At 45.1% G+C, this 25104-nt stretch overlaps 4 protein-coding genes across 7 annotated transcripts in view; 3 read left to right on the forward strand and 1 right to left on the reverse strand.

The window, feature by feature from the left end:
- Positions 1-543, forward strand: part of fam189b (family with sequence similarity 189 member B) — a 12015-nt gene extending 11472 nt beyond the window's left edge. Inside the window, exon 13 of the mRNA XM_019878578.1 lies at positions 476-543. Within this exon, the coding sequence (XP_019734137.1) occupies positions 476-543 (68 nt within the window). The remainder of the gene's footprint in view (positions 1-475) is intronic.
- Positions 544-1306: 763 nt separating this feature from the next.
- fdps (farnesyl diphosphate synthase (farnesyl pyrophosphate synthetase, dimethylallyltranstransferase, geranyltranstransferase)) lies at positions 1307-4841 on the forward strand. 2 transcript variants are annotated; one of them, XM_019878671.1, is made up of 10 exons: positions 1307-1457; positions 1874-2026; positions 2102-2242; positions 2321-2401; positions 2490-2612; positions 3179-3267; positions 3536-3608; positions 3688-3765; positions 3839-3973; positions 4420-4841. In XM_019878671.1, exons 1-10 carry the CDS (start codon positions 1455-1457, stop codon positions 4618-4620), a joined length of 1077 nt encoding a protein of 358 aa, XP_019734230.1. In that variant the 5' UTR covers positions 1307-1454; the 3' UTR covers positions 4621-4841. The 2 variants fall into 2 exon arrangements, with proteins under 2 accessions (XP_019734230.1, XP_019734229.1); XM_019878670.1 differs by lacking the exon at positions 1307-1457 and having other exon boundaries at positions 1545-2026.
- Positions 4842-5738: 897 nt separating this feature from the next.
- Positions 5739-20948, forward strand: rusc1 (RUN and SH3 domain containing 1). 2 transcript variants are annotated; one of them, XM_019878668.1, is made up of 12 exons: positions 5739-5889; positions 7330-10541; positions 12488-13234; positions 15208-15330; positions 15473-15549; positions 15990-16164; positions 16383-16488; positions 16575-16621; positions 17201-17649; positions 17722-17972; positions 18052-18213; positions 18567-20948. In XM_019878668.1, exons 2-12 carry the CDS (start codon positions 7457-7459, stop codon positions 18730-18732), a joined length of 5388 nt encoding a protein of 1795 aa, XP_019734227.1. In that variant the 5' UTR covers positions 5739-5889; positions 7330-7456; the 3' UTR covers positions 18733-20948. The 2 variants fall into 2 exon arrangements, with proteins under 2 accessions (XP_019734227.1, XP_019734228.1); XM_019878669.1 differs by lacking the exon at positions 12488-13234 and having other exon boundaries at positions 5740-5889.
- Positions 20949-23732: 2784 nt separating this feature from the next.
- Positions 23733-25104, reverse strand: part of LOC109521050 (histone-lysine N-methyltransferase ASH1L) — a 45361-nt gene continuing 43989 nt past the window's right edge. For both annotated transcript variants that reach the window (XM_019878663.1, XM_019878664.1), the window contains exons 14-15: positions 25023-25086; positions 23733-23978 (exon numbers count right to left, since the gene is read on the reverse strand). In XM_019878663.1, coding sequence (XP_019734222.1) covers positions 25041-25086 — 46 coding nt within the window. In that variant the 3' untranslated portion in view covers positions 23733-23978; positions 25023-25040. The remainder of the gene's footprint in view (positions 23979-25022; positions 25087-25104) is intronic.

Below are 25104 nucleotides of genomic sequence, written 5' to 3' on the forward strand. Positions count from 1 at the left end.
GCCCTTTTATACCTTGTTGTTCAACACAAGGAATTGGCAGGTTGGTCATTAAAAAATGCATTTTGTCTTCCATGTAAAAAGAAAAATGAAAAGATACTTAACCATCCATATTTAGCCGAGCGTGATATAAAATAAGCAAACCTGTTCACATTTTTCTTCTTTTCACAATTCTACCCCACCAACGCATTTGCCGGCATACATGATATGAATGCACGTCTTGTATTCTCTATGACTGGACCCTTGGAAAAATGATGTGGTGTTCGTGCATGTTTTGCGACCCCCACAAACATCAGACAGAGTATATCATGTGAAATGTCTTCATTTGCATGGGTTGACACTTTTTCTCCCTTGTCCACAAAAAAACGTACAGGAAGTGTTGAAAGACAGGTACTTTATGTGTCTAATAAAGTGTTGCAAACAAAATATGCAGATTCAGCACACTCGTTTGGTGTGCAATATGTCCTTGTGCACCAAGCATATCTGATTGCGGCTTTCACAGTCGGATCCTGTAAGATAAATATGTCTTCATTGCAGTATGACTGATGAAATGAGTCTCTTGCAATAAATGTACACATTTGTAAGGACACTACCATATAGGGCTCACTAAGGACACCAGACTGATTTTTTTTTCTGCAAAATGTACCAGAGTGAAGATGATAACATCAGCAAAGGCGCATTTTGTACACACACACACACACACACACACACACACACACACACACACACACACACACACACACACACGCACACACACACAAAAACAGATTTTCAATATGTACATGTACTGTATACACACAAAGGGACTCTCCGCCGAGCCGTGTTTCTACCTCCTCCTGTCTAACATTATTACTGCATTATGTCTTGCATTATTTATTTGAAGAAACGTTTATCTGTATGGCAGGCTTTGCAGGATATAGCCTTAAAACCTGAATAAATCATATGTTAATAGAACAGCTATTTATTGGATCTACTTTTAAAATGCAGTTGATTAATTTGTGTCTTTAAACATATGACTAATTCATATCATAAAAGCAACTCATGAAACATTTTTTTTTCTCCACGATTTAGTACTTTTTGCTCAGTAAAAAAATGCAGACTCACCCATTGGTTCACTTCATCACGCTCCACTTTAAACCCCTCCCCTTTTTTAATTCTATTGGCCAGTCTGTGCGAAAACCCATCCTGGTTCGATAAGATTGGCCAATGAGAACGTAGAGTGACAAATGGAGCCTTCTTAATTCCCGCCCACAACAAGCGGCGCAAGGGGTGATGGGAATTCTAGTTTCGCAGCTTCATAATAAAACGGGCGTTATCCTCAATAGGAACTACAATCGGCGCATCCTGGTTTCAAGAGACGTTCACGGCCCTCGGCTTGATTACAAGACGAAAAATCCGAAGGGACGCAACATTGCTGTGTTTTATGATATAGTTTGGAGGACGGGGACAAAATAAGTATGGTACGTAAAGGACGTGTGTGATGAATAAAATGTACATATATACTCATTAACCAGGAACACCGCTCGCCTTGCTGACAGGCAGTTTAAAGGTAAACTATGCCTGCTAACGTCAGCCAACGCTCCTTGTAATGACAAAGGAAGCTGCTGGCTAATAATAGCAATTTTGCTTCATCCTTGCCCTTGGAAGCGAAAATCTAACTTTACGCAACGCTTGCGCTCAGTAAAGTAACGAATGGTGACGGGTTAGTTTTATTCCTCATTGGAGAGCAGGGACACTTGGACGTCCGTTTTTGCGGGGGGTGATGAGACACATTTTCCGTCTGCCCATTAATGTCCCGAATTTGGTTCGAATCATGCGGCCAGCAGCCACGTCGCTTACAGCACAACACCGAGCGTCTCTGCTGTCGTCTGTCCAGGGAGACCGCGCCTCCAACGGATCGCATTGCAAGAAGGCACTGCTCTCGGACGCGGGGCTATTCGAAGCCCATTTCGAGGAGCTGGTGTGGGAGCTGACAGAGCAAGACCTCACGGACCCCGTACTACGCGACGCCATGAACCGGCTCAAAGAGGTGACTTGGCGGTTGTAATTTCACCAACGACTTGGGACCTGTACTGATTTGGAAAGCGTTGTGTTCGTTTTCTAGGTTTTGCTCTACAACGCCCCGGGAGGCAAAAGAAACCGCGGCCTGTCTGTGATTGGCTCCCTGCGGGAGCTCGTCCCACCGACGAAACTCACTCAGGACACCGTCCAGCGGGCTCTGGTGGTCGGATGGTGCATTGAATTGGTAAGTTTTGTCCCAAATACCTCGTACATTGATTGATTCCTTGTTTTGCGATTAACGCATTTTTTGCTCTGTGGGTAGCTTCAGGCCTTCTTTCTTGTTGCCGATGATATCATGGACGCATCTGTGACTCGCAGAGGACGGCCCTGCTGGTACAAGAAGGTTATGGTTGTTCCATTTGGGTGACGTTTCTCCATTTGTTTTTGTTTCTTTTGCATGATTTCTGTCCGTTTCTTGTTTTTTTTTAAAGGATGGAATTGGTTTGGATGCCATCAACGATGCCTTCCTCTTGGAGGCCTCCATTTACAGGTTGCTTCGCAGACACTGCAGGAACCAGCCCTACTATGTCCACCTACTGGAGCTATTCAATGAGGTATTCTAGGTTTTATTTTGGACAGGATAAAAAAGCTCAGATGATGGATGGATGTATTGGAAAGTATGCGGGGCCAGCACGGTGGTTTGAAAGGTCTTGAGTTAAAAGCTCTACTCAAATCCTCCTGTGTAGCGTTTGTGTGTTCTCCTTGTGTTTGCAGGGGGTTTTCTCGGTGTAATCTGACTTCCTCCCACAAAATCATACATGTTACTTTCACGTGTCAAAACTATGCAAAGGTTTGAGTTTGAATGGCGGGTGAATTAAGTTGCAAAAAGATATTGCAATGCTTTGCCAATATATAGGGTCGCGGGTGAGTGGGAGCCAATCTCAACTGACTTTGGGCAAGAGCCAGGTTGACCCTGGACACAGCCGCTGTTGCTCTTGCATATCTGTATTTTTATATGATTTAACATATGCAAGAGCAGCAGCGGCGGTTGTGTCGCGGGTCTCCCTGGCTCTTGCCCAAAGTCAGTTGAGATTGGTTCCAGCTCACCCGCGACCCTCATTTGGACAAAGGCTATGTTGCACATGAGGGTTTCACAATACTTTTTTTTTCCCCCTTGCAGACCTCCTTTCAGACAGAACTGGGCCAAGCTCTTGACCTCATGACAGCACCCCCTGGTCATTTTGACCTCAACAGATTCACCATGGAGAGGCAAGTAGAAGGCTTGAAGGGAATAAAACTCCGAAAGCGTTGCTTGCAAGCCACTATTCCAGGAAATAATCCAATTTCACTCAGTTGGTGTGGTTTTTATTATTATTATTATTATTATATTTTTTTTCTAACTACAAATGTATATATTCATATGGCAGCAATGTATCGTGACGGGCAGAACCATAGTTTCCACTAATTGTCAGAAGCTACCGTAAACTTTTGCATCCACCTATTAAAATTCATAAAACAGAATTTTTGTATCTTTCAGGTATAAAGCTATTGTCAAATACAAGACTGCTTTCTACTCCTTCTACCTCCCGGTGGCAGCAGCGATGTACATGGTAAGCAAGGCAGTTGTGGAGTCTGCAGTGAAGTAAGGACCAAAAGTCTTCCTGAAATCCATCTATGACATTTTCATAGGCTGGAATCAAGGACGAAGAGGAGCATAGAAATGCCAAACTCATTTTACTGGAGATGGGAGAATTCTTCCAAATACAGGTGAGTTTACTTGGCATGCAAAAACAATTTGTATGCAAGACAAAAAAAAAAAACCTACATATTCCTGTTGCAGGATGACTACCTGGACTGTTACGGAGACCCTGCTGTGACGGGAAAGGTCGGCACTGATATCCAAGATAACAAGTGCAGTTGGCTTGTCGTCACGGCGATGGAGGTCCTAACCCCTGAACAGAGAACAGAGTTAGAGGTGGGTTTCAGTATCGCAATTATCAATAGTTTTAATGTTTGTATAATTTTGCAGGCGCAGCAAGAGCTCAAATTACGGTGCTGTCCATGTGCCCTTCATAGCAAGTCATTACAATTATTATTATTATTATTACAATATATTTTATATCATTGCTTATTTGTGAAAACCCTTATTGTGGATACATATACATTATAATAAGTATGAAAAAAGCTGCATCCCAATAAATGCCTGACATAATATAAGACTGGTAACCTCTGCCGCTAAGTAATTAAACGCTCTGAAACATTATATGACAATACGGTAGCGTATTATATTAAAATGGGAGTAGGAAAAACATTGAATTTATTCTCGTCATTCGTAAATAAATAGTGACTCTTTTCTGGATTGAGGGTGGCTTAAATGACCTTCTTTGACTGACTAAAAGTTGCATCCATTCTCCCCCTCAGGCGTGTTACGGGCGGCACGATGACGCCAGCGTGGAAAAAGTCAAAGCGCTATACGACATCCTGGAGATGCCAAGCCTCTACCGCAAGTACGAAGACGAGAGCTACCAGCGCTTGCAGAAACTCATCGCGTGTCACGCTCAGAACCTTCCTCACGCTGTGTTCCTCAACTTTGCCAAGAAGATCTACAAGAGGAAAAAGTGAAGAGGAACATGGAACAATGTTAAAGGACTTCAGGTGGCTTAAGTGGGGGAGTAACAAAACCATCGAGCCATTGGTTTAATTCCATTCACACTTTAGCTTCTTATCTATTTATTGCAGCATCTCCAGTCATTATCTACTCGATAGTTGATGGTTCAGTTGTGATATGTTACATAGTTGCATGTATTTTGCTAGACGAAATACGAGAGCTTCATATCGAGGCAGACCCGCTTTCTTAAGTGTATTTTTATAAGGCCGCTGCAATGGACAGATTGTTTATTGCCTTTAATAAATCACAAATAAACAGTTATAATATTCTGGTCTCTGCCTTGATGAATTTTGTTTTAATGCGTCATAAAATGAACCACCATTTTCCGTTAGGGTCACAGGTTAGCAGGAGCTTATCTGAACTAATTTTTGGAAAGAGGTGGGATACACCCTTGACTGGTCATTTGTCATTCACATTTTCAGAATCAGAATCATCTGGATGTAGAACACAGAATTTGTCTCCGGTAGTATAGGCTACGCTAGTATTTTCACCACTAAGGACAAGTTACGGTCCTCGATGTGACACTAAGACAAGATTTAAACCTCAGAACTGCGGCAGATGTGCTAACCATAAGACCACTGTGCTGCCTTGTCAGGGTTTCAGTGAACTCTCTGGAGACTGTTGTTTCCAGATCAGTTTCTCATCATAACCGCTGGAATACCTGAACAAAACCGACACAAACACGCATAGAGCATGCAAACTCCACACAAGAAGGCCGGAGCCAGGATTCAAACTTAGAACCTCTCCACTGTGAAGCAGACATGGCTACCACTAGTTCCCACCGTGCTGCCCTAAAATGAACCTCCTCCTTAAATATTAAAACTATAAATCGTTGCAAATAAATTCTCATGAAAGCCAGAAGTGGGGTTGGAAAGTAATTAACTCGGAAACCGAACGAGACGAATGAGATGTTATGACAAGACAAGTAAAGGGGGAAGGGGGGGGGGCGGTCAGCGTCTGGCAAAGGTGACGTTGATGCTCGGGGCTGGTGCGGAGTCTCAACGGACCGCTACGCCCTTGCCGGAGTCACGTGACACGCGGGGCCCAGCAGTGCCGACCACGTGACCGAGTACCCTCCCTCCTCCTCCTCCCTCGCATCCTTTTAGCGGTCCGCGTAGTCTCGACGCTCGCGAGAGGACCGGGAGGCCGATACTCTTCACGTCCGGGAGAAAGCCATTCCGACACGGACTGGAACGCCCGAGATGGACGCCTTCTCCTTTGACGTGAGTCCTCAAACCATCTAAATCGTTGCGATAGCTTGCATAGAAGTGCATCTGAAATTTCCCAATGGTCGTCCGGTTAAATCCTCACACTCTCACGTATCGTAGGTACCGCTTTAAAACGATCGCTTGACATCATTAGGTTATAATGTATTATAAATCCTATCCCATTATGTGAGAGGAGAGTGGGAATATGTGCACAATGCGAGCGGGTCGGCCTTCATTTTTAGAGCGATGCGGATGGTACCACCACCCCACCTCCCTCTCTCCACCTTCTTCCTCCTCCCAGTCTCCATCATGTCGATAGGATCAATAAATGCAGGCTCAATACACAGTCAGCAGAGTCAAATTGCTTGTCATCACGTCCTATTTTCCAAGGAATTTTCCTTTTTTTGTCTCTTTGGCGTGACAATGGAGAATGAGACGTGTGTGTGTGTGTGTGTGTGTGTGAGAGAGAGATTTATATTCCAGTGACGCAAAAGGGCACAGTGCAGCAATGAGCAAAAGCCTTCCTCTCATGCAGCCTCATTGCTGCTGCCTGATTATTTCATGCTCCACTTAAAGCAGCTCCTCATAGCTTTAAGGGATGATGTGCTTTTCTTCTCCTTCTTTCAAAGAAAAAAAAAACACATTCGTATTCATTGTGAGCTGGTGAGGGTGGATGCACAGATGGAGACAGAAAACAACAGCAGTGAGCAGGCCAAACAGATGATGGTCATGATGAGTGGCATTATTAGTACTAGTGTATAAATTGGATTAGAATTATAAGAAAGAGGAGTAGTTTAGATTCAGGGTGTAACATTAAGTATGTCAACTTTGAACGCATGCACTATAAATTCTTCCGTTTTTTTTTTCTAAAGATGATTTTAGTAATTATTTGTGTGTGTATAATGGATTCTCTCTCTCTCTCTCTCTCTCTCTCTCTCTCTTTCTCTCTCTCTCTCTCTCTCTCTCTCTCTCTCTCTATATATATATATATATATATATATATAGATATATAGATAGATAGACAGATAGATATAAATATATTTCCAAGTGCCATATTAAATGTAAGCAAAATTATGATCAGACACATCCATCCAATTTATTAGCTCATTAGAGTCGAGGGACTCGAACCCAGCTGACTGTGGGCAATAGGCAGTGTACAGCATGAAATGGTCACCAGCCAGTTGCAGTTAAAAAAAAAATGTTTATTACATATAATGAACATTTGTGGGTTAAATTTTGATTTCTATAACAGTTCCTCTGAGGTTTTATTTATTGTTAAAATAACGTGACATGCTGGATCAAATGCTCTTGATCCAGCTTGATTTGTATATGGCTGACAAGCCGCGAGTTATCCACCACCGCTCTGGACGATTGCTTTAATTTCAAAAGCGTGATGCAAAAAAAGTCCTATATTGCGCATCATCAATATTCACCATGTTTCCTTTGATGTTTCAGGGCCTAGGATGTGATCCCAACATGTGATCGTCACGCCACTCAAAATTTGGCTTGGCCCAGCGTTTGTTACAATAAAACCAAAGTATCTCATCTTCAAAACCCCCCCCCACAAAAATCACTTATCACAATGCAATCTTCTGGCTGCTCCGCTCAACTCGGCAAGTCACGGCGTTTCGACCTGAGCAGACGGGCCACGACCTGCATCGCACCAAAGTCTCGCGGTTCTCAGAAGGAAGATAAAAACATGAACACCGTCACCTCATCCTCTCCCAGACGAGTAACTAAAGCGCCCGTCGCCCCGCCCAGGAGCAGGCCAGCGGCGCAGCCTCGAGTCCCGCTTAGCCAAAGTAGGTTAGGTGCGCAAAAACAGAGCTCTTTCCCCAACAAATCAGCTAAACCTAAACCCAAGAGTGTTCGTACAGTGGCGGTGGCGGCGAACAAAATCTCGCCTCCTCTTCCTCCGGCTCCTTCCGTTCTCCCCCTTGACCCCAACTGCAATGAGCCGAGCCTGCCGTGCTTGTGCTGCGATGGCCGCTCGCCGCAGGACAACAACAGCATGTTCAACCATAACCACAACAACAACAACACCGTTTCTCTCAGGCACCAACTGCAGCTTCCTCCTCCGCCCCCGGTCATTGCACCCCAGAGGAAAAACGGGACGGGGGCGGAGGAGCAGCCTCAGTTCCCGGCTCAAGCAAAGCCGCAGCCTCCTCCTCAACCCGCCACCAATGAAGGCGTGTTTGAAAAAGCCGATCCGGATGACAAGAAAGACGTTAAATCCGAGGAAGAGGACGACGACAGCAGCAGTGGCGATATCGATATTGACGATGAGGACGATGATGATGGCGACCGCGATGACGAGGACGATGACGACACCCTTGTGCCCTCGTGCTGCGACTGCCCTCCCTCCCTGCTGGAGTTCTCGCTTTCCTGCTCGACCTCCTCTTCCTCCACTTCCATTAGCTCCTGCTCCGATTTAGAGTCTGACTCTGCAGATCAATACACTCCCCAACACCAAGATCCTCTATCGGTGTCAATCAAAGAGTCTTCTCCGCAATGTCAACCACCTTCCCGATCACTCCCTTCCTTACCAATCAGTCGCAGTCCCTTCAATTTAACGTCACACACGCCCGTTTCGTCCCCGGATGAGGGCTACCCCTCAGCCTTGGACACCCCTTCCCCAGACTACTTGGGAATCAAAGATGATCCCGAAGTCACCAAGCTGGGATTGCTTGACTTCCTGGAATCAGTGGGAGAATTTGGCAAAATGGAACGTTTCAGTCAGGTGATCCAAGTGGCCCGTTGGGATTTGGAGGGCGAGCAGAATTGGGACGTCTTGAGAGATCGCTTGGACCACTTGGATCGCTTGGAGAAGGTCAACAGGGAAATCAAATTGGCATACGTAGCCAGACTCCACGAGAAGGGGTTTGAGCTCGGCGATCTGGAAGAGCAGGACCTCTCCGACATCATGGATAAAATGGGCAACGTCGATCTGGGCTGGAAGCTGTACAAAAGCGGCGCGGGATTCATGGGAGAGTCGCAGGAGTTCTCAGACGCCGGCGTGGACCTGACGGCTCCGTCGGACTGCGACGATCCTCTCGCGCCGGACTCCCTGACCCCTTCCCCGGCGGAGCCGCCTCCTCGACCCCCGAAGCCTCCGGCTCGTCATGCCAGCGTCAACTCCGACCTCCACACCTACATCAACATCAGTCGGGAGACCACCTCCATGGCCGTGTCCACCTCGCCCACCTTGTCCACCTTCTCACCCAATTCTTCCTCTCCCACGTTCACCACCTTTCGCTGCGAGAAACCTTTGCCCCCGTCTCCACCGTCAATCCCTCCCCTTCCTGCCTCCAAACCTGTCCAGTACCTAACTCTTTACACCGCCTCCTCTCCGTCCATCCCCACGCCGACTCCTCCCATTCCTCCACCTCGGAAAAGACACCTGGCCAGGAAGGAGGCCCAACGCCTCGCCGCTCTTCAAGCAGAACAGGAAAAGACCCCCTTGTCCTTGCCGCCTCCTGCCACACGGCCACCGCCTTTGCCCCCGCCACCGGTTATATCATCCTCCCTACTACCCCCTCCGGGTATACCCCCACCGCCGCCGCCACCGGCACTGCCTCCTTCGCCTTCATTCCACGCTCTGGATGTGGAGATCCATAAGCTGTTGATGCTCGCAGGATTGACTCAAGCTGAGCTCCTCAAACTGAGCCCAGAACTCGGCGACTGCGTCGGGGTGTTCGAGGAGGAAGACGGGGGGTTCAGGCTACCGGAAGAATACAGGGAATGTGAACGGGAAATCGTGGAAAAGGACAGATGTAGTAGCAGAGGCAAGTCAGCTGGGGATGGAAGGGCAGATATTCCCCGGGAGGGGAAGATAGAGGAACCCAAAGAGGCCCAGAGAACCACCTCATTCTCAGAGATGGCTCGAAAACGAAAGAAGAGCAGCATTCTGACATCGGACATTTACTACAGCACCACCTTAAGTCACGCGCAGGACACGAAAGCAAAACACATGAGCTTTGAGTCGCACCATTATGCAGATGAGATGCTCGATTCACCGCCCCCTCCTCCTCCACCTCGACCTTTACCCCCAATCCCACCAAGCGTGCCCCCCCTTAGAGTTAGCACGCTCCTGGCTAACTCCGCACGGCCTGAGCGTTTCGATTGGCTCATCGCTTTCACACCCGAGGCCGACATTCCGCCGCAGCCCACTCAATTAAGAAAATCTCACATGGAAACGGCAAAGAAAAACTCCCCAGTTCCAAAAGTCACCAGCTTCAAAGAGTTGCGTTACCGCAACAAAAGTGGCGCCCCTGCAACTAAGGTGATCACCGACCCCGACCCCGACCCCTCAGTCATCACCCCGGACCCCGACATACTGTACAACCTGAAGTGGAGACGCGAGAAGGAGGGCAGCGGAGGCAGCCAGTGGGAGTATACCTCTCAAGCCCAGGCCCTGTTCATGCAGCCGCCCCCAGCCCTCACCTCCATGGCGGCTCTGAAGGAGATGCTGCAGAGGGCGGACGAGGAGAGTGCAAGAGGTGACAAGTTAGGCTGCTCCCTCAGTGACGGCAGCCTGTGGACGACCAACAGAGAGTGGGAACACCGAGATGCGGTGAAGAAGGAGCACAAGGAGAGGCGCGAAGAAGAGGAGGTGGAAGTGCGAGGACAGGCCGACGGAGGGAGGACACTTGAGTCGAGAACCACTGGTGAGAAGCCATTTTCATGATTTACTCTTAGATTTAAGGTGTATGTGTGAGCAATCGTGTCGGACAAATACTGGATGACTATAGAGGGGATAAACAACATGTTCTGACTTATTCAGGTTCCCCCCCCAATGTAGACAAAATCATCCGGATGCGCTTCCTCAACAGTTTATGAATCAATTAGGAATTGGACAAGACCCCTTTGTTCACCTTTGGATCTTAATTTGTCATCGAGAAGTCCAGGTCAATGTGGAGGAATGAAATAAAACTAGACAGTGTGGTTAGCACATCTCACTCACAGTTTTACGGTTCTGGGTTATAAACTCAGGTTAGCATTTTAAATGAACCTAACAGGCATGATCTGAGATTATAAACTCTGGACTGTTGAGACAGACGTGCTCAACGCTTTTTCACTGTGCTGCCTAGAATGTATACCACAGAGTCTAAGGTTGCACGGTACCTCATTCTGTGACTCATGTTTATCCCGATGAAGACCATCGGCTTATCAACTCACTTGGGAATGCACTGATAATATCACAGTGCAATATAATTTAAAGTAACAGTTATGAACACAATGGAGAGAACAGGAGTGGCAAGATGGAGGATGAACATGAGTCACAGAATAGCATGATGCACAATGCTTACAGATAATGAGAGGACAAACTGTGAGGGATGACTGTGTGTGAAAGGGAGATGGATTGTGAAGGTAATATGAGGAGAAGGTTGGAAAGACTCCAGCCAGTGTTCTTGGTTATCAGAGTGTGATGTCATCACTGCCTCATTCAATTATTCATTGCCTCTCCTGGCGAAGCGAGGAAGAAGGTCTAAAGTCCTCTGGAGAGCTCACCAGATTTTTGTTTCGACCACCCTTTTAAGTATACGGTATAATCTGCGTTGTCTCGTTTGCTGTCTGTTTTGGTGATTTTTAAATCCATCACTTTGGGGGAAATCGCTTCCCGTGTACTCTGCCTTCTTCTCCCCAGGGTGACAGATAGCTCGGCTCGGGTTTCTTATCTCACGCGGTGCTGCTCGAAGCCAAATAGAAACTATGAAGCTTGTCAAGATAAAGCATGATTTATTTCAATTGAGTCCAATCATTCTAACAGTTACATCAATCCACAATTACCAAGACTACACAGTGACGGATTTTAGCTCAATTATAAACGTGTGACTTTTTAAGTGTGTACACCTTTAAGCTTTAAGGAGGCGGGTCTTAGAAGCTTGACCAATTACCGACACTCTTTTCCCCCAAAACAGGAAGTGTTGCGTGTTTACTTATAACTAGTGTCGAAACGAGGTACTTGTTGAACTCGGTCTTACTTTGAATGCCAGGAGTTATCGTGCAGAATTTAATGATTAAATCGTCGTGCCGTTCACCAGTGTTCGATAAAGACCTGTACTGATATTGAGAAAGAGTAGACTCGAGAACATTGCGATCTGACGTCTGACTCAGCGTGTTCGTGTGGGGGTGGAGGAAATCTAAATGCGAGTACCTGTACATGGAGAAAGAGCAGGTAACGAGATGATTCATTGTTATCTTAAGCTCTTTGAAAGTACTTGGGAGCTTCTTTTTTTCAGTCACAGGCAAATCTGAAAAGTGAAAGTTAAACTTGTAGTTTCATTGATGACACATGGATTGTTCACCTTTATTTTTGTGTCATCTCTTGCCGTTTCCATCCAGCTAAAATGCAAGCGTCCTCCTGCTTTTCATGAATCACTGTAACTGTTGAAATGATCTTATTACTTCAAGTATGTCTTTTCTGATGTGATACACTCATAAGTGTGCATTTTCTCTCAACAGACACTAACATTCTCTGCATCTCTCTCCTTCCCGTTTACCACTTTTTTTTTTTACTTTATTACCTTTCCAATTTTGATGTCTCCATTTGTTTGTCCACGCCGCTCCCGCATTACGCTGCTTATGGCTTCTGCACCTTTCCGATAAGCAGTTTCCTCTCCCCCACTATCCCTTACCCAGCCCTACTTCCTCCACGCTGCCCCTACTTCCTATCAACAGGGCCACTTCCGTATAAATTCCAGGCCACAGGCACAAATCGGCCGAGAGTCCTCCGACACCCAACAAAGACCGCGGTGGGCTTATGCCGACGCCGTGTTAAGCAACCAGTCCAGCGCAGATTTTGGTTCTTCCAAACGTGGGAAGGAATTAAAGCAAAATACAGAAAAGCAAATTTCCAGTGGTTGCAGAATCGATGAGATGGTGGGCTCTCAGTGTAATTTGGACTCTCTCTACTGCAGTGACAAGCAGAGCATCGCAGACGGCCGTTCTGCCGATGCTCCTGAATGCACCACCCCATATAAAAACATAGACGTCATGATGACACATCCATATGGTCAAAAAACCCAAAGGGACCGTAACGCTAACAACACCAGGGCGTCCAAAGACCTGCCCCCTCTGCCCACATATTACCTGCACCGCTCCAAGCATTGCCCACTGCATGGGGGCTCCCCTCCTCGCCTTTCCCCAATCGGAGCCCTCTCGCCTCCCCTACGTTCGGGGGCGCTCCCTGCGGGCCCGGCGGGCTCCAGCCTCACCTCGCCTCTTTTCCCCCGATCGCACACTCTTCCCGCCCTGGCCCCCCCCTTCTACTACCCGCACTTGTATCCCACAATGCCACTCTGTGCTCCCCCTCTGCCCCCAAAACTCTTCCAGGCTTCTCGACAGCCGCGCGTGGCCAGTAAGCTCTCTCTTTCTCTTCTTCCTCGTTACATTATGTCTGTCATTGTCTCTCTACTTTATTGTCTTGATTCCCTACGCGGTGTCTTGATTGGATTCAGAAATCAATGTGAAAGAAATATCAACGCAGCGGCTCATGCTTCCTGTTCTTCTTAAAGCTGCGAAAAGAGGCTTGCGTGTGGTGACATCTGCTTGTGTCAGATTGGGTTCTTGCTACTCTCTGTCCCTTTTCTGTCCATCTGTTCTTGTGTGACTCGTCTGTTCTTTTCGACTCTTAAATTGTTGCATTGTTGTGTACTCAAAAAACAAAGATAGGCAAGTCAACTTTGGTTCAAATCCTTGGCTTTTTGCCTTTTAAACATTTCATATATTGTTATTATATCGCGGCTCACAAAAAGTTCGATATTCAGCTTTTGGGTGAAATTTTCGGACGAACCTAAAACCCACCAACTTAATTTTACCGGCTGTTTGAGTGCGCTTCTCCAGCTGTTTGATGTTAAAGAGCAATTGATGTTCATCGTTGGAAGTTCACCCGAAACGTTCCAAAAAGCATAAGAGCCATAAAATTTTGTGAGGGAAATGAAATGTTGTATGTATGCTTAAATGGCACAGTCACTGTGCATCCTTAGCCTCCCATCCAACAAACTCCAGAGAGTAGCCCTTAGCTAACACACGCCACCAAATGGCAACGCTGTGGGTTTGGTATCATTTCATGTCGTGATGAGGACGTAGGTCGCTTTACAGTGGAAATTCTGCAGTAGGAAAAAAAAAAGTTCAATCCATAATACTGATTAAACTCCAATTTTGTTCATATTTTAACACAATTTTTTTTTCCATTGAATTTCTTCTGATTGGAAATAATGGAACAGAAAAAAAAATCATTCTGGCGTCAAGCTGTTGTCGTCATAAAACATATCGGCTGATAATGAGTCCAATCTGATACCATGGCCATGCCTTAACTAAGAGATAGAGTGGCGCACATTTGATTTGCGCAATGTTTTTGTGCAAATTATGAGGAGTATGTTTCCCGAAAGTAGGGGTTATTGCTCATTTGTTTCCAAATTGGAAGGCTCTGCTGTAGTTTGCCACCAGAACCTTGTAGTTAAAGCCATCACATGAAGTCCAGTAGTTACATTTAGTTACTTGGGGTTAGGCATGGTGCCATAAAATTCATTTGATTAGTGTTAGATGAATAAAGTAAAACATGTTTATGCTAATTCCTTGCCCCTTTTCGATGAGCTCCTAGTGAAAACAGCTTGTTTGAATGTGATGTCTACATGTTACCTAGACCAGTGTTTGCCAACCTTTATTGAGCCAAGGCATATGTTTTGCTGTAGAAAAATCTCATGGTACACCACTCCAAAAAAAAAAAAAAACAATGGAGGAGAAGCGGCAGTAAAACAGGCCAAAATCCGTATGTCTGGTGGTGAGGCAGGGCAAAAAAGTAGTTGCATACTCGGTGTGATTTCACTTCAAGGTGTCACAATGCACAATTAATCAACAAGTAATCGATGAGGAAATTAATCCAAACCGTTAAAAAAAATTTTTTTTAGCTCTCGATGACACCCAAAAAATAAGCTGGTGCGAGCGCAAGGCTTGGGATGCGGTAATTGGTCATGTAATAAATGATCTGTGTCATGACATCGAATAATCTCTCACGGCACACCGATGCTCCACGGCACGGTGGTTGGCAATCACAGCATAAGAGATGAAGAAACGTAAAATGGCCAAATTCCTCTCATACCACGACGTTATGAACTCACTCCCTCTTCTCGTCATCTGTAGTGCCATCTGCTTTTTTTCCTGCCTTCTTCTCCTCATCGCTGATGACACCTCTTTAGTTAAGATATTCCTCTCCGCCATGGCTTCTTTTGCGCTTGTTAATATGAGTTTTTAAATTCCTCTAAGTCATCCGTCTTGTTTTAATTTTTTTTTATTTATTTTTTAATTTTTTTTTACTGCTGCCACTGCCAGCTGTCCGCAGTGTGTCGTTCGCTGGGGCTGCGCAGAGAGGCGACGCATCCTGGATGGGCGAAGATGTGCCGCATCCGATGAGAGGACATCGCCTCTCCTCTCTGCACCTGCTGGAAAAGAGAGGTATTGCCGCTGCACTTTTTTTTTTGGGGGTGGGGGGGGTGTTATTGCGACTTTCCTGTAAAGCCGTGTTGTCTTTTTTATTTTTATTTTTATTTATTTATTTATTTTAAACTTTAACGGTGCACTTTTGTTTCTGCTCCAGCTCTCGTCAGTGCCGTCAGTGTGGCGGTTGAAGCCGTCTTGGCCCAGTTCAATTCTTCTCGGACGCTGGTTCAAAAGGTGAATCGCTTTGCTGTCGACTTGTTTACTCGGAGCTGATCGGCCGGACCGGATTGGCAGAAATTTCGCGTTTCGATCCCGAATCAGTGATCGGGTTGTTTTGTCACAGATTGCTTATCGCTCAATGAATCATCGAGCTGATCCGCCAAATTAAATAGTAGCTCTGAAACAAGGTCATATCACCGTTGTTACTGCTCGCCTGTGTTACGTGCAACGCCCCCCCCCCCCCACACACACTCAAGAGCTCAATCACAGTTGTGATGCGGCTATTTTGCGTGATTTCTGAAAGAGGCGACTGACTGTTACTTGAAACCAACAACGCTAGACTTACTCACATGCATTCCATCGGAAAGCAAAAATCATGCGTTTGATTTGCCGTAGCTTGCATGCTTTCGCCTCCCATCTACTGACATATCGTCCTCCTCTCCCACCATCTCCAGGCCTTATCAGGAGACAGCACAGTAAATCCATCGCTGGGCCGTCTGGTGCTGCAGTGCCTCTGCCCCGCCCTCCACAGCCTGCTGACGGACGGTCTAAAGCCCCACCAGAGTGATCTGATTGCGGGCAGGAGGCCAAATTCAGCCTGGAGCTTGGTCTTGGCTTCAACGCGGCCAGGTCGGAGAATGTATTACGGAAATAAAAATTGCTAGATTTCATTGTCGAGCTGTATAGTATATTCATCCCATTGGGAAATTGACTGAGATTTTGTCTGCATTTCTGCTTTCACGCACGCAACAGCATTTTTACTGTTTCTTACCTTATACTGTGTGTGTGTGTGTGTGTGTGTGTGTGTGTGTGTGTGTGTGTGTGTGTGTGTGTGTGTGTGCATTCAGGTCCTAAAACACAAGCCCTGTTCAATTTACAAGTTCGAGTTGGCGAATTGCCTCAGCTCAAACAGAGCAAACAGCGCTTCAACGCATTCGTCCTCGGATTACTCAAGTAAGTGCTGCTTCGTTGGCGGAAATAAATGATTTCTTTTATCGCATTCTATAAATCCAACTCTCTTATTATTTTTTTTTTTCTAGTTCAAAGCAACTTGATTTCTGGGTGTCTCACCTTCACTCTAGCAGTGGTAAGTTTGCTGGGATTTTTGTTTGTGCAGATCTGTTTGTTATTTGAATGGCCTTTTGCTTTCTTTACTTGGAACATTTTGTCAGTAGAAATGCGTTTTCCATGTAAATGCGCTAATCCGTTCCAAGCGCCCCCAAAATTCAGACATAAATGTTTTCTAAAGCATAAAAATGCATCAAAACATGTAACAAATACATGTTACAATTAGATTATTGCACAATAAATGAGAGTTGTGCATAATGTAACAAATCTACACACAGAGACACCTACGATCGAGGTCCCTCTTAGCCAATGGGATGCCTGGATGATACTCGGTAATAGCCAATGGCAGTGGAGCTATTAGTATGTTGCGTTCAGGAAACTCAGAGCTGCGCGGAGCAGCCCATTGCTGTATTTTTACCATTCATATCTTGAAATTTCTTTCGGAACAAGAGGCCATATTTGCCTGTTGAGGCGTTTCGTAACTTGAAAATTTTGTATGAAGAGACGTTCGTAAGTAGAGGTACGACTGTATACAAAAGAGGAAGAATCATCAGCTGTATGACGTCCCTCCAGTTACCGTCATGTTGTTGATTCCCAGATGTGATGGAGGCGTACTACCGTCCGTCGTCCTTCATGCGCTTGTCACTGAGCGCCTTCCAGCCCCTCTTCGACGAGCTGCTCCTGGTGCTGCAGCCTCTCAGCCTGCTTACCTTCAACCTCGACCTGCTCTTCCAGCACCACCACTTAGAGCCCCACAGCCCCGCGCCACACGTGCGCAGTCCCCCCAGTCAAGACGCGGGACAGTCGACAAAGCCCATCCGGTCTGAAATTCGAGGCGGCAGACACATGGAAAGCCTCTCGGAGGTAGACTTTACAGGTCCCGGACGTCAGGCAGCTGATGAGGGTAAAACTACTGCTAATAATGGAGGGTGGCCACTCACTCTGGGTCATACAAGTCCTCAGCTACGGTGGGTTCAGGACAAGAGGATTGGCGAACTCCCTCCTCCAAACACGGAAGAGGAAAGCCTCACTCAGCAGGCTGGACAGGTACTCACTTTCTGTTGGAGTTAAAGTCATGTCATGACGCTTCGGCGCTGACGTTTGTATTCCCAATTCCAGGTGATCCAGCAGGGGTGGGGTGCTGTGATGCGCTGGGGAGGCAGACTGAGCCAGAACCTGGCCGAGCTCAACCTGGCCGCAGGGCAGACGGATGACGCGAGGTCCAGTCTGCCGGATCACCGAGCCCAGACAGGAAGCGACTTCGCCCCAGTTAGCTCTCTCGCGCAGGTGCCCTGGAGTTTGGGTCGTCTCTTTGGTTCTACCGCCTCCAAAAGCCCCAATAGTCCAGTGGGTCACGCACCGACAAGCAGGCGAGTCTTATTAAAAGTGTTTTGGGTCGGGGCTCCACGAATGAGTTCACATCTCTTATCTGTGCTCACAACCATCCAGGCGTCCTTCGCAGTGGTTGGCTCCGAGTGTCACGGCGCTCACCCGATTGGTGAGCAGCACTTCTGCCCCGGTTTTAAGGAAAACCCCAGAACCAATGGAAGAAAGTCGCACGATGTCAGAGAGAACGTCTGCCACTCCAGAGACAGCAGAAAGACCACAAAGGTACTTTTGCACGCCAGGGTTCACCAACCAACCGAAATTCAGTCATGATACAAAGAATTTCAGTTTTTTATTTTTTAAATAACCCATTTAAGTTATTTTGAATGGCTGAGTGAAAAAAACTTGAGTTTGCAGTACATTTGTGACCCGATTTCCGCGTTGTCTACTTTGGGAAATTTTTTCAATATTTTTTTTCATTTAACTCTTCAAATTAAACGCTCAGTTCCCCCAGCTAATGTGTTCATTTATCCCCTCCCTTGAAATTAAAGTGGCACTCATGGTGATGATGTCATTGCGCGTCTTTGTGTGCCTTACACGACACGCCTCCTCCGTCTGGGCTGCGGGCCGCTCCTCAGGTCTGTGCGAACGCTGTGCGACCACGCTGGAGCGGGCTCCGAGCTCAGCTTCCGCAAGGGCGAAGAGCTTGTCATCTTGGGTGGTGTCGACCAAGACTGGATCCGCTGTCGACAGGGAGACAGAGAGGGGCTGGTACCGATTGGCTACACCTCGCTCATCATGTGACGCCACAACAGCTGCACTCTGTGAATTAATGATGGGAAAATAAAACATGAAAAAAAAAATATATATATTTATATATATATATATATATATATATATAGTGTATGTATTTTGGGGCAAGCACTGAGAGGTTCTCACAAGGTTCCAGTACTCTTAAAGGGATATTTCACTTTAAAGGCAATGTTCATCACAGTCCATCTAGTATAGTGGAGCAAATGGCATCAAATTCATGATATTTAAGTGAAATATCCCATTAAATGCACTTCCTGCATTGTCTGCCATCCTGGGCAGCCGCTGATCTCAGGGCACTTAATCACCGTTAGGTCTATCAGATCAGCGGCCGCCACCGAAGTAGACACCCAAGGCGGCGGCCATTTTGGGATGACTGTCCCAGAACCTCCTGTTGCATACGTGATCATGTAGTGAACCGTAGCCGTGTGTACATGTGTGTTTTATTGCCCTTTCGCCCACCCCGACTCCCCTTTTACTCCTTCGGTTTCATTTGTGTTTGACATTTTACTGCTGTATAAATATACATAAATATATATAGAACATATAAATATATATAGGTCTATATATACAGTATACATATATATATATTTCAAGTGAAATTGCATTAAACATCGCAACCGTAACGCAGGTGGATCCGTTCTCATGCATCCGTCACACATGCGCAAAGTAAAAAGGGGGTGCGTGTTTGAAATCCAATTTCTTCCTTCCCACATGTGCGTCTTGAAAATCAAATGCATTCGCCGCATTTCCTCAAATAGCGGCCACTGCTCAAATAGATGCTGCGCCTGAATTCATGATCCTCCATCTTTTTTTTTTTTTTTTTTAATCGTGCTTGTCCTCGTTAGTCAACTTGGGCTGACTTTGAACAAGAGGCTGGTTGCCACCAAAAAAAAAAAAAAAACGCCTTTTTTTTGTTTTTTTTACCCAGGTGGTACAATCAATGCTGCCTTGATCTGCAAAGAGAAATTCTTAACAATATTATTGTGAAGTAGCTACAAATTCTATTCTCTGGGACCAATGAGTCTTCAAATAAAGGTCCCCTCTCAAAATGCTGAAGTACTATGGCTGCTATTTGAGGAAATACAATAGCATTCTGTGATTCTCATCCAGTTATTAAGGCTAACTCATTCCCTCCCGATTCAAACCGGCATGGGCTCATTAATCTTCGCTCACATTTGAACACTATTTAAACTCGATGCCGCAAGCAAAACCCTCTCATGTATGTGGCGGTGTGACGATAGTAATAAAAAAATAATGTTTGTTGCCTTTTGCATCCACGTTTAGCCTGTGAGCCTGCCATGTTGAAACTTCTCTCGTCATCGATATTAGCAAAAGTGGTCGTAGAAAGTGGTCATGTTGTGGCAGTGATGTTCATACACTACTTTGCCATTTATTTGAGTGATTCTTCTCATTCGTGTCATTGGCAAGCCATTGCACGCGGGTTAATGTACAAACGTACAGTCGAGTTGATTCATTTGCTAGAAAGTCATCCAGCCATGTGTTTGGTTGCACCGTCTGTATCCTGAGCTGGGATTAGAAGGGAAAGGAGTCATTGTCTTATTTCATGTTTGGGGAAGAAAAAAAAAGCGAGAGAGGGAGTGAGCGAGGTAAAGTTGAAATGTTTACCACTTAGTTTTGTTTTCTCTTACTGATCAAATCAGGGAACACTTTTGTTATTGTGTCAATGACTGTGTAGCATTACTGTCACCGTGGAAACAGTAGCATTAAGTTAGGCCGGTGCTCATAACTGACGACTCAAGTTGTTGCCGTCAAATAGACGAGTTCACAAGAATCAATCAGTCTTGCTCGAACATCACTTGACACGTTTTATTGTTTTTGCATTACCCCCCATGTGAGGTAATGACTGCCATGCATTTGTTTGCACGCATTTTATTTATTGGATGTACTATTTATTGCTCTTTGAGTCGAATCGCTGGGTTTTGAAACGTGTGAGCGTACGTGTACGTGTCAGGGAAAGCACATTGTAGAATTTCACTTGTGTGTGTGTGTGAGTGTGTGTGCAAATGGGAGTGTAACATGGGTAGTAGTCGGTAGCTTTCGTCTCCTCCTTTCCTCTCTGGTGTCATGTAGCCCGTAGACATGCCCTGTGCTCTAATATTGATTACGGCCTAAAGCGTCCCTGTCACTGTCCACTTCCTGCATGCGCTTGTTTGTACATACACCAAATAAAACCTATCAATATGAACCAAACCTGTTTTTCTGTCATTTTTAATTGAGTCTTGTATTGAACACAGCTCAATGTTAAAGGGGAAGTCAAGTCAGACATTGTCGAAACAATATGTTCGATGCGGCCCCACTGGTTTTGTAAAATGGGAGGCATACATACAGTAAATATTGTTGGCATTCCGCTATGGATGTAAAAATGCTGAAAGAGGAAGTCAAGTCAAAAATGTCTTCACACTAATAAAATCATCTATTTTCTGAGTTTGGTCATGTGACATTCGCAAGCTGTACCGTGATTGGTCATTACCTGCGACCTGAGGAACGGTGACGTAATTTCCAATTGACAGCAAGTGGCAAAACGCCCCCCCCCCCACAGATGGATAAAAATGGGTGGATTTTGCCGCTTAATTTATATTCCGCAACCCCAATATTAATCACAATTACGTGCTTTGACGAGAGGTGCATCATAGAACATGTGAAGAAAATTTTAGACTTGATTTACCCATTAAACTTTTATTTTGAAAGTTAAGCTTCGGAACGGTGTTGCAGCCTATCATCCACTGCACCTGCGGTCCCTTTTCTGCTGCTGTTCTGACGACGAAATATAAGTTTAAACGTGGATATTGGGATGAACGGGGACATAAACCTCACTGTGCGATATGATATGAAGTAAAGTGATGAAGTGAGTAGTTTTCACCTGGAACTTAATGAAGAAACATTGAGTGTGAATTCTAGAACCTTGACTCGGGTGCAGACTGTCTTAAATTCCTTTAATAGGCATTAATTTGACGTGTAAATTAAGACTGGTAAGTGTATACATCAGATGTACAAGTACAAAATCTATGTATTAGCCGTTGTTGAATATTAGTCACGCAAGCGCATGCTTTCCTGTCAAAACGTCAAACGCGTCGTGAGCGTTGCGAAAAACGTCCAACGTTACCAACCAGTTTTAAATACTTGCCTCTTAAGACCCCCGAATCACGACAGTTTCTTTTTTGTTTCTTTCATCAAACTAGCTTTGGAGAAAATGAAAGACCCCCTTGTAAAAGCAATCATCACCGTTTGAAATGTCCTCTGTGTGCCTCTGCGCTATAAATAGTGGCCATGGTTGTTTTCCGAAGGGCAGTAAGAGGAGAATTATTCCCCAGAGTGATCCACAGCCCTCCCACCACCCACACCTTGGAGCTCTGATCACACGTCATCCATTATGGGTCATTATGGAGGACAAACCCGTCCCAAGCAATGTTAAACACCACTAGGTGCCACTGTTAGGCCAACATAGAAAAAAATGGAACCCACCACCCCCATCCCTCCCTCATTGCACACTTGCCTTGTAAACAGATGCACCAAATGAGTTTGCAGGGTTTGGAGCTGGTAGACATAAAATGCTTTTTATTATGGGATATATATAAGTCAAAGGCAAAAAAAAAAAACTTACTTTCTATGACGTTTAGTTTTTCAGATGTACGTTTTTAGAGGCAGCAGGCAAAGGTTACAAGTCATGCAAACTAGATAACTTAAGTGTACCTTTGCTATAAAGTTAATAACTTGCAGCGATGCACTGTTACAAAAAGGAAGGGGGAATATATATATATATATATATATATATATATATATATATATATATATGTATATGTGTATGTGTGTGTGTGTGTGTGTGTGTGTGTGTGTGTGTGTGTGTGTGTGTGTGTGTGTAGGATATGTAAACAGTCAAAGAAATTGCACTTTCTTGGCTCGTTAAGAAAAAAAGCCACAACTTAAAAATCACTGACCAATAAAAACATGCTTGTCTAAAAAACATTACAAAAAAAAAGGTATACAATCATAGTCTAATGACAACTGTCTCATGTATTGGTCAGCTGTAAAAGAAATAAAAACCCCACAATGGGATTATTAACTCTTGTCATATAGGTATGTTATGTACATAAAACTAAATGTTATGTATTGTACGAAGTGAGCAAATGCCCCTAAAGTGAGAACGATCTATGAACATTCTGTACACAAAAATAACGAATAAAAACGGTATAATGTAACATATAGTCTTATTTGGGTGTGGGGGGGGGGGAGATATTGCTTGGACACAAGACAGCTTGGCACTTCTACTTAGCATTTTCCTCTTTTTTTTTTCCTGTTAGTTTTAAACACCCTGGGACATTCTGATTGTCAATTAAACATTCTCAAAGGCAGTCAGTCTAAAGTATGTAAAGACACATTTGACCTTCCCTTTCTTCCCAGAAAGCAATACTTGAAGAAAAATAGTTCACAATAAACATTCCTCGTATTCATTGATTTCTTCAGCGCACACACACACACACAAAAAAAACATCTTTCTGAAAACCTTATTAGAGAGTCTTTTGCAGCAGTGCCAAAATTCCTCTCATCATGAAGAACCCCCCCTTCCCCAGAACCCCCCCCCCACGTCTTCTGATTCACTCGCTTGTAAAGTGAAGAAAAGCCAAACAAGTGCTTTTAAGCTGGCGCGCTTCCTCCCTTTCCCTCAAGGTGCAATGTGACTTTGAAAGCTTCATTAGTGACCTAGTTTGCGTTCCCAGCCCGTAGTCCGAGAACCACCGAGGGTCTACGTTCTTTCCCCCCAGTTTTGCTTTAAGGTGCCCAAGTAGGAGCATTGCAAGTGTGTTTTTTTTTTTTTTTTTTTTTTTTTTTTTGTTTTTTGTTTTGTTTTTGTTTCCCGGGGGTAGTATACACACTTGTTTCGTGTCTTTTAGCGTGCTCGGGCACTAGTGCAAATTTCAGCTGGTCTGTTTTCTGTTGATCCTCCCTCTATCTATCTCTCTCTTTTTTTTCCCCCTCTCTTTCGTCCCGGACAAAAGATGTGTTGCCATGGTTTCATCCTTGCTGTGATGCCCTTCAGAGCGCTCGGTTCAGTGGCTGTCAGAGCACGCCGTGATGTCTTTCTCGCGTTTTGAAATTCTCCTCTGCTCCACGCCGGCGTCGGTGCTGTTGACGGGTGTTGTTTTTCCCCATTCAAATGCAGCACCTGTCCACGTGTCTTGAGGGCGTGCCTGGTCCCTTTTCCTCTTGAGTGCTCCTGCCTACAGGGAGAGGAGATACTGTCAATCAGCGCTTGTACAATGAGTATTAGGAGTTGAACCGAGTTGACAAGTTGATGAGTTGACTTTGAGGTTGAACGCTTTTCACGTGTTTTTGGAACCAATTTGCAAAGGACTTTTGTTTCGCTCGTCTGCTGCCCCGTGGCCCGAATGCAACACTCTGTAGAGCGGCAAAATGACGGGCCAAGATGGCGGCGGAGCCTTCAAACATCTGAGCAGGTCCAAGAGTGAAAATAAGATGGTTGTGGATGAGAATAGTACTTAGCCTCGCTAGCTTCAGCTATTCCAATCACCATTCCTGCAGCTTAAGGCAAGTGACATGTAACATGTTTTAAGGCTTTTGAATTCCAGTTTAAATTAAATTCAAGAAAAATTTCCCCAATGTCCCCCGTTGTCCAAAATTGTCTGTTTTTAAGCGTCACAACTAAAAGCACATCTCTGTTTTGTTGGTTGCACAATATTACCGCTAAAGTCTTTCAGTCACGTATTTTCTTCAGAATGTTTAATTTATTTTGAGATTTGAGACTATTTACAATCCTAAAATCTATTTGTCTATATTTTTTAAGACTTTTGAAAGATTGATTTAACACCCCCTGGAGGACCGGTGGTGAGTGGTTAGTGCCAGAAAAGGCTGGCATGATCCACTAAGAACAACTGAAAAGTTCCACTTAGCCAGGTTTGGCCCAAAAGAGGAATTCCGCCTTTCAGTATGACATTGAGTGAAAACACAACATCCAAATCACTGAGAAAAAAAAAAACCCTATGCCAGAGGAAAATTCAAGTTTAAGAAAGGCCGGGGAGTGATTTGAAGGCAATTGCGTACCAAGCCCAGAATGACTGAATGTCGTCATGAAAGCAAAACATTTGTTTTAGTGGAACATTTATGCAACCATCTAATTGTACGCGCACTTTGGAAAAGGTTTTGAAATCTTTTTTTAATTCTTCTGTCCATGGTACTTTATCAAGGCCGTGTTGACTTTCTATAAACATGACGAAGTTTCCCATTGTGTCTCCCGCTCCACTTGCCTCAATGCGTGTGTTAGCTTATGAATGCTGCAGGGTCAAAAGTAAATCGTTCAGCCGCTTTCTCCTCTGCTCCCTGCTGCAT

This window comes from Hippocampus comes, unplaced genomic scaffold, assembly GCF_001891065.2.
Source record: "Hippocampus comes isolate QL1 unplaced genomic scaffold, H_comes_QL1_v1.1 scaffold315, whole genome shotgun sequence".
Lineage (NCBI taxonomy): Eukaryota > Metazoa > Chordata > Actinopteri > Syngnathiformes > Syngnathidae > Hippocampus > Hippocampus comes.

Bases quoted from the DNA above. Each gene is read 5' to 3' on its own strand.
- rusc1 (XM_019878668.1), top strand. From the start codon at position 7,457: ATGCAATCTTCTGGCTGCTCCGCTCAACTCGGCAAGTCACGGCGTTTC. The intron at 13,235-15,207 runs GTAAGCTCTCTC...TGCCACTGCCAG, and splicing joins TCGACAGCCGCGCGTGGCCA to CTGTCCGCAGTGTGTCGTTC. The intron at 16,165-16,382 runs GTCGGAGAATGT...GTGTGCATTCAG, and splicing joins CTTGGCTTCAACGCGGCCAG to GTCCTAAAACACAAGCCCTG.
- fdps (XM_019878670.1), top strand. From the start codon at position 1,760: ATGAGACACATTTTCCGTCTGCCCATTAATGTCCCGAATTTGGTTCGA. The intron at 2,243-2,320 runs GTAAGTTTTGTC...CTCTGTGGGTAG, and splicing joins TCGGATGGTGCATTGAATTG to CTTCAGGCCTTCTTTCTTGT. The intron at 3,974-4,419 runs GTGGGTTTCAGT...TCTCCCCCTCAG, and splicing joins AACAGAGAACAGAGTTAGAG to GCGTGTTACGGGCGGCACGA.